This window comes from Pseudopodoces humilis, chromosome 1 (assembly GCF_049639895.1).
Source record: "Pseudopodoces humilis isolate 2021_Gansu_Grassland_sample_001 chromosome 1, ASM4963989v1, whole genome shotgun sequence".
NCBI classification, from domain to species: domain Eukaryota; kingdom Metazoa; phylum Chordata; class Aves; order Passeriformes; family Paridae; genus Pseudopodoces; species Pseudopodoces humilis.
This window is the reverse complement of record NC_142200.1, coordinates 117,995,280-118,006,199: the sequence shown is the minus strand read 5'-3', so window position 1 is coordinate 118,006,199 and position 10,920 is coordinate 117,995,280. Positions and strand designations below refer to the sequence as shown.

The window sequence follows — 10,920 nt, the reverse complement described above, 5'->3', positions numbered from 1 at the left end:
TTAAATTAGTTTATGAAAAAAACAGGTAGTGTCTCATAGAGTTGATTGCTCAGTACTTTTCATTACAAGTTTCTTCAATCTCAAAAACATTGCCAAGTTTTGAACCATTCAGGATGGAGTTTTCCTGCCCTAGGCAGAAGTATTTTGGAAAGCTGCTTCCAAAATTCAATCAGTCCTGAAGCAATATTCCATAAAAAGGAAGTTTCCTTGCCTAACATTAACCCATATTTCACAAGTTGGTGTTTTTTGTTTGGTGGTGTTTTGTTTTGCTTTTTTTTAACACATAGTGCTTTTGTAGCAGGAACCTGAAGTTCTGCAGAATGATCATTTTGCTGTTCCAGGAGGCGCCTTTGATTAGCCTCTAAGATTTGTCCAAATTTGTCCCCCGTATAGGGCATGTTCTCAAGTTACGGCTTGTCAGCTGAGCTGCGGTAACTGACTGCGTACATTCCTCATTTGCCGAGTGGAATATGCTAATTCAAACCACCTTTAGAGGAGTTCCTATTAAAGAGTTGTTCTTCACAGTGACAGCACACAAGCAGACATCAGCTCAACTTGAAAGCAGCAACTTTTCAGGGAGAGGAGCGTCTCTTTTACTATCAACATCCCACAGTTTAAATCAAGAAAGAGCTTGGCAATTACATTTTCTCAACGTCCTTTCTCTGCTCAGTGTCCTCGGGCTCAAGGCATCGACACATTTTCTTCTCTGTGAACCGCTCAACTGCCAGGGATTAAAGTAAGCATAGAACAAAACAAAGCCGCATCTCAGCGTTCCTTTTCACATCCCCCGTTCAGAGATCAGAGTGGTCGCTGTAGGACAGAGAGAAGGTTGGTTGGTAACAGGCAAAAGAAAAATGGAAATAGAGAAGTAAAGAGCTGGAAGAGGGAGGAGAGCAAAAGAATCTAAGGGTGGCGGGTGAAGCAGAAGTTGGGCATGGGGGAAGCAATAATACGTGACACGTATTGCAGCAGATTTCAACCTCAGAGGAACCGTTGACATTATTCTGTACTCATTCTCCCCCCCAGGACTACAGCTCATTTCAAGAGTCTTTCCTCGGGCCCTGAGACTCATATCAGGAACCCAAAACCTCTCTGCTCTGCTGTTAGCGAAAACCAAGGTAACCACCTATCAAAGCATTTGTCACTACCCTCTGTGGGGCAGACACACACAAACTGCTGCCACAGGCCGCTCCTTTCTTTAAGTGGTTGAGATCTGTACAAATACGTATGTGGCAGGTAAAGCTATTGAGCCAAATAAAGTGGTGGTTCCGTTCATCTCACTTTTAGGATCTTTCTTTTCCTTAACTGAGTCTTACTACAGAGGTAGCCAGCAGATTTGGGCCCTGTTGTCCTTGACAGCATCTGAATTCTCCATTGCCATTTACAGCTTGATCTTATTGAGAAAACTGGAGAAAAACCCCACTGCAATCCCAGGAAAACCCATCAACCAGCCACAATCCCAGCTGCATGTAGAAGTGTGAATACATAAATTGTACAATGAAATCTCAATGAGAGATGCAGAGCTGTTTCCTGTGCCTAAATGCTTTTGTCATGGCCTTAAAAACTGCTGTGTTTGTGTATGCTAAAACCCTTCCTGTGAGACAGAAATAACTGCAATTATTAATTTAGTCAGCTGTGTAGTTTATAATTCCAGGACATTTAGAGGTAAGGCACTTTGCACTCAATATGCAATTTCCAAAGATAATACCTGACAAAATGAAGGCTTATGGTGACAGCATCATTGAGCTTTATCCTAAGGAGTTAAATGAGTTTAAAACCTATCATCAGTCACTGATAGGATCCGCTTCTATCTGCTTAAATCCTGCATAAAGTGCCAGTGAATTGTTAAAAGGGTAATTAGACAGCCTAATATAAACCTGCGAAAGAATGGTATTATTAGGAATAAAGTGCTGTATTATTGCCATTTGTAAAGTGGTTCCCAATTTTGGCAGTACACGTTACATTACTCTCTCTTCTCTTAATGGAACATGAGAGAAAAACCAAACTGAGCAAGCCACTGCAGATTCTGAGACCCCCAAAACACTGAGCTTCCCTCATGAGACATTCCAGGCTTAGGTGCTAAAACACTGCATCAGAATTAAGTCATACCTCCTGGCATGAATCAGCTGCTAAATCCAGTTAAATCATGTGTATCTTTGATACGAATACCTCCTGGATAACTGCAGTGTGGAGTAAGGTGCCAAAGGAACCTCCAGACCCAGGTGCTAGAGGAGCATTGGGCTGTGAGTAAAAAAAACAGAAAAGGAGGCATTGAAGTAGTTACAGGCTGGAACAATAACTTTGTCACCGGCAATCGTCCCAGACGACGACACTGCCAACTAGATGCAGGATATTAAAATGTTTGAAAAGCAGTGAGACACTCGATTATATCAGTGAAGATTCTTTGTGACTGCGCTGCTCCAGTGCCACTGGGGGTTCCGCCGCGGCACCAAACCCTGCCAGGCGGTCACGGAGCACACCTGGACAGGTGGACAGCGGCGCACCCTCGCAGGGCTGCAGCTCGGGACGGAGCTTTCCCTCCTTTCCCGGGCACCGCGTTACTTCTTAGACATTTGCTAGATACAGAAACTCAAACAAACAAAAAATAGCCGAAAGAGTTCGGGGCTGCAGGACACGAGCGCCTGCCGCTCAGCAGAGGCTCCGCGACAGAGGCCGGGCACCCGGTGTCCCCTGGCGCCCGGTGTCCCCTGGCGCCCGGTGTCCCCTGGCGCCCGGTGTCCCCTGGCGCCGCATGCCCGGCCGGCCTGCGCCCCTTCCCGCCCGGGCATCGCTGCGGGAGCCCGGGGCGCGGGGGGCGGGCCGCCGCTTCCAGGCTGACTCACCCCGGCTCGGCTCCGCTCCGCTCCGCCCCGCAGCCCGCGGGGGCGGGACCGCCCGAGGCCGCGCCCCCGCCCCGCGCTGCCGGCCCCCCCCGCCCGGCACGGACCGCAATGATTTAGAAGTTCAGGAATCCCACGTGACGTCACGGAGGGTGATGTAATGCTTCTCTAAATAGAACGTATTGTAACCGTCCCTCAGTCCAACGTGGTTCCTCCGGCCGCGCTGCCGGTCCCGTCCCCGCCGCGCCGGGCGGTAAGTTCCTAAAAATACGGGGCTGCCCCGGGAAGGCGCCCGGCGCGGCGCGCCCCGCACGGAGCCGAGCGCAGCAGCGCCGGGTGCGCGGCTGGGGAAGGGGCAGCCCGCGGCTGCAGGGGCTCTTCCCTCCGCCACCGCATCTGCTCCGGAGGCGGCAGCGCCGGTCTCCGTCGCTCCGCTGCCGGGCGCGGGGTCCCGCCGCTCCCGCGTCCCCGCCGTGCGCGGGGAGAGGGGCGTGAGCGACCCCGCGTCCCGCGGAGGGTCGGGCAGGGCAGAGCGGCGGGGGACGGGAGCGCACGGTCGCCGAGACGCGGGGGAAGCCGGGCTCCCCGTCCGCACTTCAGGGAGTTTAGGAAGTCTGCGCGCTGCTTCCCGGGACGGGGTGGGATGAGACGGGGCGGCTGCGGCGGAGCGCAAGCTGCACCCCGCCGGTGCTGCCCCGAGCGGAGCGGGCGGGCGGGCAGCTGCCGGCGGAGGCACCGCGGAGTCCCCGCGCCCACGGAGGGCTGGACGGCTCCATCCTCCGCGTGCCCCTGCGGTGACAGCTCGGCGGCGCGCTGCCCCGCCATCCTCTCTCCCCGCCGCCCCCAAAACTTCTGGATAAGTTTCGCGGCGGCGGCCGTGCTTCCCAGCGAGCCGGGAACAGCCGGCGCCGGCCGCGGAGCGGTGCGCGGCCGCCTTCCCCGCGAGACACCCCGGGTGCCGGGCTGCTGCCGGCCCTTACGTCATGCTGCGGGCCGGTGCGGGCTGATGCTCCGCTTCTGATGCCCTCGGGTGCGGGGCGGGGGCGAGTGTTGACAAGGTCCCCTCTCTGCAGCCCTCCTCTCCCTTTACAGCCCCTCCGCTCCGCTCATCATCCCCCTGACCCAGCTCCGCGTCCCCCGCTACTGTCCTCTCTTACAGGGGTCTCTCTCTCCCCAGCGAAGTTTTCAGGACGATAAGCGCTGCAGGAGTGTAAGGGGAATACTTGCTAAACTCTGCCTCCTCTATTATTTATGTCCGAGCATGGTGAGTGATCCTTCATCTCCAGGGCTCAATATAAGCTTCATAATTGGAAAGAGAGAGGTAGTTTCAGAGATGTGGGTAGGAATAAAGGAAAATGAAATGTCCATATGTTGTTTGGTTTTCCTTTTTCTTTTTTTTTAATCCAGACTGATATGAGAAGTGACTTAAGCAGCAAGATTAGAAGATTTCCATATATTATCAGTAAGAAACAGTGCTTAGCTAGATGAAATTGAAGCTTGAACAGAAGAATAATAATTACTGTGAAGCATTTTACTTGGGCTTTTCTTGAGACTGCAGTTTTTAGGGAAAGATTCACCCGCTGGTGTGCACCAGTCTCTCCTTGTCTGGCCATTTGGACAAGCAGCAGTGCGTCAAGAAGCAGTGGTGTAGGAAAACTTTCTTGTAAGATGCACGCAGGGATAATCCAGAAACTGGACTGAAAGAAAACTGAGAAGTGGGAAGTGAGAGCCAAATGCAAAAACGTAGGGCAATTTGTGGGAATTTTGCTGAAGGAGGAATGCTTCCATAAGGTTACGGTTTATTTTCAGTATAAAAGTGTACAGTGGTGAAAGTCCCCGCTCAGTGTTTTGTAACTTTCATGTGGCGAATGAGGTTGTCGGTATCAAAAGCTGGAAATTCTCAATAAAAAATGGCTAAACTCCTTATATGTGACTCCTTAATCCTAAAGGGAGCTGTACAGGTCGCAAAGCACTAGGGAAAAGTGTGATTAATGATCAGTGATTAGTGATAAGTGATTAGTGGTTTTATTCAAACTGTTACCTCTGACCAGAAGCACACATCAGAGGATTAACAGGCTCTTTAGATAAATGCTCATTAGTGGAAGGGGGAAAGCAAAGATAATAGGCGTGCACACAGGGACAACTTTCTAGGAAAATCATTCCTGTCTCTGGCATAATAAGCTCTATTAGGAGAAAGGCTCTTTAATTTAAAAGTTGCTTTTATCTTGTAAATCAAAGATAGATGTAGAAGTTTGCTACGCTATTATAGCCTAAATTTTCCCATATCCACTAGATGTGGATTATCTCAGTAGTGATATTTTATTAAAAAAAAACCCACACCACAATTGAATCTGTAAGAAACTGAACATTCCCAAGGGCTAAAGCCCTGCATCCCGAGGCATCTGCTCCCAAAGCCTGCTGCTGGTAGCTAACTAGATGGCGCAGTCCTGTTGTGTGTGAATACACACTACTGGGTTGTGAACTTAGCAAGAAGCAGCTTGCTAGGTGTCCTTCAACGCTTACAACAAAGTTGATTCTGTGCTGGGCTGGAGGCTAGACAGTGCTATGAGTTTGTAGTCACATTTTCCACTCCAGTTAATCTAGGGAGTTTAAAGGCTGCTGGAAAAATTAGTCTCATTTACTGAAAGGGATGGTGAGAGAAAGAAGAAGAGAATGAGAGAGGAGCAAATAGCTACAGCCTGGGACACAGCTCTTGATTGCACTGTTTTGTACTGCTTAAATGAAGTACAGTTCTGATGGCCCTAATTAATGAAAGCTAAAAGCTCTTGGGAGTTTTTCATCCAGCTATCACTGGCAAAGTGAGTTGTTTTGTTTTTTTTAATAAGTCACTAAAAAGAAGGAATAGTTGGTGTGGTGGTTGAACAAAACAACTTGGACCTGACTGTGCTTTACAGATTATGGTAAGGATCCTGTTTTTATGATAGCTAACTAGGGATTTTTCATTATTCTTAATTAGACATGGCTCGGGAATAACTGGTATGTACTGCTGTCGATAGACTTGGGGTTTTCCTTTGTCCCATTAGCTTGCATGGGATTTATGTTTGGTTTCAACTGTGGTGATCATCAAAGTTTCAAAACTTTAAAAGAAACACTTGAGTGAAAGAGGAAATAGAAATAATGAACGTATGGCATTAAAAAGAAATGGCTGTAGTCTCCTATTGTTACATCTTTAATTGGAGACTCTTAGGAATAGTTGGGCTAATGCTTAAAATCAAAAAGTTTTGTAATAGCATATAAAAAAGGCAATAAGCGCTGTCTGCCAGTCTTGAATATTGGATGGCACTTTTCCAGGATTTAAAATTGCAGTATTTTTAAAAGTTTACACATTTAGAACAAGCGGAAACCTTTTCCCCCTTCCAAAACACCCATTTATAGTTCAGCTTCAATTTATTGCGCTCCACTTCTGCTAATTTAACCCAGGGAATGTAAAGAGAAAGAAACCCTGTATATACACATTTAAAGAAAAGATAGAAGCGAGATTGTACGTGTAATTTTATTTATATCACCACTTAACAGAATGACTTACACAGATAAAGAGTAATAGGTGCTTTTTAAATTTGATATTCACTTCCTCATGCTGAGAATCTAAAATGTGCTGCAATCACATTTATCCTGTTCACTGCTGAGGAATCCTCTGATCGTTGTTGTGAGAGCTAGAGTTCACTCTGGAGTTGATAAGAGAGAGGTAATATCCTAGTGCCGTCAGAAAGCAGCTTTTACATACTAAACTTTTCAACTCTGTGTGGGCAGAATCTCTCTGAGCTCAGTAAGTCTTGCAGGATGATTTGAAACTGGGTTATTAACTTGTCTCCTTGTGGCACCGTCTAAAAACCTGTCTCTGTGCCCCTAATCAGGGTATGAGGATCTTAACTATTAGAAGAATTCTTGCAAGGTTGTTGTTGCTTTTAAAACAATTTCTTTAGTCAAAGACTTTTCCTCTGTTCTTTGTCATCTCGTGTCTCTAATTTCTGCCGTTAGTTAACTTTCTGGATTTCCTATAAACTTGTTGCTTTGAGGGTTTATACCTTTGTTTAAGTATTATTAGCTGTCTTTCAAGCTTAATTTTAATTCCAGTGACCGTCTTTCTTATAAACTATTTATTATGAGAAAACTATTTCTGGAAAAGATTTTGCAGTAAAAGAAGAGCAAAACTGTTTATACTTCAAATATTTAAAAATTATTATTAAGGACCATGTTTTTGGAACTAACTGGGATTTTTCTCAAGGCCTGCAAACACTGATTTTTCTTGTAACTCATTACAGGAATACTCAGTAGATGCAGTTGCTGGAAAAGCAGATGTATAAAGCAACAAGTCTTTCAGTTCTTCTTCGCAGGTCTAGGTGATTCTTTTGCTTTGATTCTGTTTTGGTTATCTCATGCTAATCAAATTAATTGACAGACATATATCACTAAGCCTGCCTTTTTGGCTTAATCTTTAACGTGTAAACTCTCATTGATACAAATACACAGGCGTCCTAGTGGAAATATTTAAAATGCTTTGAGATTCTGTCAGTTGTAAGTACTAACTTCAGGGCTGATCAAGAGAGCTTGGTAGGTTGCTCTGAAATATCTCCAAACAGTTTCTGTTGATTAGCTGTCTCTCCATGCTCCAAGTATTCAACGCCTGTTTCCTCCCCGCTCCATCCCCACTCCCCTTATTTCTTTGTAAATTATCTCAGCAAATTATAGTGCTCCAGAGCTTTTAGGGCTTTAGCCTTAAAAAAAAGAACTTTTAGGGCTTTTGCATTTCTCTGCTTTGAGAAATGATCAAAGTTGATCACAAATTTAAAGCAACAGTTTGGAATAAGAACTATGAAAACATATTTTTTCCTCTTACCAAAAGTCATATTACTGTGCTAATTTACAATTCTGCAGGTGTAGTATTCTCTGACACAGACAAAACAGTGATCTCAGACAATATGTTATCATGCTGTATTTTAACTTCAGCTACGTTACAGCAGTAAGTACAGAAATTAGCTTCTATACACCTGACATGTAAAAACAAAATCCTGTTATGGAAATACTTTTTTGTTTTGGTTATGCGTACAATCGAATAAACTATTTAAATAGTCTCAGGTATACATAACAAGCACAACGTAACAGACATAAAATAATTGTTTTGGATATGTGATGAAAGGACTTGTTGAAGCAGATAAGCTCTTGTGCCTTTTTACGCCCGTGGAGCTCTTGTGTTGGTTTGTGCAGATTGTTTTGCTCCTATTATGGCTCAGGTTGATGGGGCAACTGATACTATAAAATAATACTTAATCTACTATTTTTCACTAAGGTGTTATTTTAGTCTGTAATTAAAATTACTGAGAGTCAGCATTTCTTTACTAGCTGCTGCATGGGAAATGCAGGTGTTATTTGCCCTTAGAGAGTTAAGAAAGGGTTGGTTGCACTGGTTTGTAGGTTTTTAGGTTGTGATATCAAATGCTATTTCATAAACACCAAGAGATTTTCCAAGGATTTTGCTGAAGGCTGTAGGATTTTCAAAGTAAAACACTGAAAGCTTACAACAATTTCCTTAGCTTAAAAGATGTTTTGCTTTTGGTTCTTGTTTCCATCTTATACTTTTTTGAGAATTTGTTCAAGAAGTTGGTCCCACACACTACTCCAGAATAAATGCCTTGAAACACTGTCACCAGCAGTGTTTGTGTAGGTGTGTGGATGTAATAATCTCTTCCTTGAGACAGCTCATGTCACTGTCGTGTCGCCCTGCCACGTAAGGTATTTTTAAGGTGTGGGGTGCAGCCCTGCTTGGCCAGAAGGTTCCGCTTTGCAAGTGATAAAAATGGCAACATCTTTGGAAGAAGCCAGAAGGAATGAGATTTGAATTTAATTGGGAAAAAAATACTACAAATCTTCTCTTACCTTTGCCAGCTGATTCTGCTTTTCTTTAGCTCTGAATGTTTTCGTTGCTCTTACCAGGGTACTGAGACCTCTGCTAGCTCAGGAATTGGGCATAGTTTGATATCTCCTGCCGTTTTCTACCCCACATAAACTCTACAAATAGTTTTTACTGCCTTTTTAACCTTCACAGTATCTTCTCAAGCAGCTTGCTTTTCTCTCATCTCAACTTCTTTCCTTCCTAAGGGCCTTGCCTTTGGGTGCCACCACTCTGTGAACATTTCAGTGCCTAGTCCCAATCGGAGTATGTTTGTGTATTTTAAGATTTTCTGTCCTGGGATGTACTGAGTTCAAACTAAATATAATGCCTTAAGTTAATACAGAGATATGTAATTAATTTGGTCTTTTCTCATTTAGAGGAAGCTGCCTTTTTTCCTGTTTACTTTGTGGGCTTGTGCCTTTAATTGCTCTCTCTCTCACTGCATGTAAGGCAGCATTGTTCATCGCCACCTTTTTCTGAGCTCTTTGCAAGTACCCAGAAAGGAATTTGTCTTTTCTGGAAAATGAACCTGGACCAGTGGCTCCTAGATCTGACATCTGATTTTTTTAAATTGTTTTTTTTCTGCTGGTCTAATGTAATGAATGGTAGTTAATATGCTCAGCACAGGGGGCTCTGCAGCACAATAAACAGAATATGAGATTGGATTCAGGATGTGTTGTATGGAGCAGCTGTAAAAGTAAGCAATAAATTGAGATGTTACTGTATTGTATTCCCTCTCTTTTTTTCTTTTTCTGTCCTTTAAATCTTTCAGTTCTGGAGTGCTGAAAATACTACCTGTAGAGTAATGCTCTGCCTAATTAAACGCTCCAAGATATGGATGATGATGATATCAGTAGGTCACTTGGTCATGCACTGATGCTGCAAATTAGCTGCCAGTAATTCAGTCATGGCTGAACTAGTTTGCAATCATTCCCAGTCCAAATATACCTCTCCCTTAACTTTTCAAAAACTTTTATTCTACAGCAACACTCTGTATCTAGGCACAGGGCTTTAAATTATGAATGGCCTCAAGATGCAGCAGAAGAGTTTAGCTTGCACGTTAGGAAAAATTTCTTCACCAAAAGGGTCATCAAGCATCAGAATAGGCTGCCCAGGGAAATAACTGGTTGACTCACCATCCCTGGAGGTAATGACAAGATGTGTGGATGTGGCAGTTTGGGACGTGGTTTTGTAGCGGATTTGGCAGTGTTGGGTTAATGGCTCAGCTTGATGATCATAAAGGACTTTTCTAACTTATACGGTTCCATGATTCTGTAATAGTAAATCATACCTCCATAGGTACTACTCTGAATTAACTTTAGGCAATTGGTTTAGTTACATCTGCTTTTTGCTCTGGTCAAGTCAGTGAATGAGCTTATCATGATTTTTTTTTAGGTTCCCAGCAGGAACTCCAAAGGTGACCTGAGTGTGTAATGGCAAAGGGCCTGGAATTGTGCTTGTCCAGAAATGGCACCATCTGTGTTAGAAATTTCGGGCTTGCCAGTATCTTACTTATAGGAAACTTATTTTCTTGGGATGGTTGTAAAATACACCCTGAAAAAAATTAAAGTGGTGCAGTAGAGTAGAAACAGATCAATTGCTTTGTTTAGGACTATCTTTTCCTACCAATTGTTTAACTTCATTGCTGAGTGAATGCTTTAGGAAGGAGAAGTTTTGGTTAAGGGTTTGTGATAATTTCAATCACAACATCAACTTCATTTTTTGTGACTTAAAAAAAAGCTCATTTTGCTGGTGCTGATTTGGGCAGGGGGGGAATGGCATTTGCATATTTTTCTTAAAGGCTGAAGAGATCAGGATCAACATCTGTAAAGACTTCCATAATTTTCTAAAGTGAACAAAATGAGGAAAGAGATTCTGTGGTTAATAACAAGTTAAGGAATTTTCCTTATTTTCTTAATTCCATATCCTTAAGTGTGTGTTTTAAGTGCAGCACTTAAAAGTTGTTTTATGTCTGTTATTAAATAAGGCCAGTGTAAATTTCTTTTTCTGGATGTGCAATGGAAAAGTATTTTTAAAAGGCAGTGGGAGAATAAAATGAATGATGTAAAGCTTAAACCACTTTCTACAATTCATGTACTGCTCTTTCATTTGTCAACGTTAGTAAAGCATGGACTCAGGCATGAAAATGGGTTAAATTCGAGTAATTGA

At 43.9% G+C, this 10,920-nt stretch overlaps 1 protein-coding gene across 5 annotated transcripts in view; it reads left to right on the top strand.

The window, feature by feature from the left end:
- Window positions 1-3,040: 3,040 nt before the first annotated feature.
- Window positions 3,041-10,920, top strand: part of CREB5 (cAMP responsive element binding protein 5) — a 257,430-nt gene continuing 249,550 nt past the window's right edge. For 2 of the 5 annotated variants that reach the window (XR_015773429.1, XM_088060831.1), the window contains exons 1-2: window positions 3,084-3,093; window positions 4,018-4,104. Coding sequence is in view for 1 of the 5 variants with exons in the window: in XM_088060831.1 (XP_087916957.1) it covers window positions 4,102-4,104 (3 nt within the window). In the remaining 4 variants the exon portion in view is untranslated. Of the gene's footprint in view, window positions 3,094-4,017; window positions 4,105-10,920 lie in introns of all 5 variants that reach the window. The other 3 variants (XM_014248698.2, XM_005518915.3, XM_014248699.2) reach the window with 3 other exon arrangements.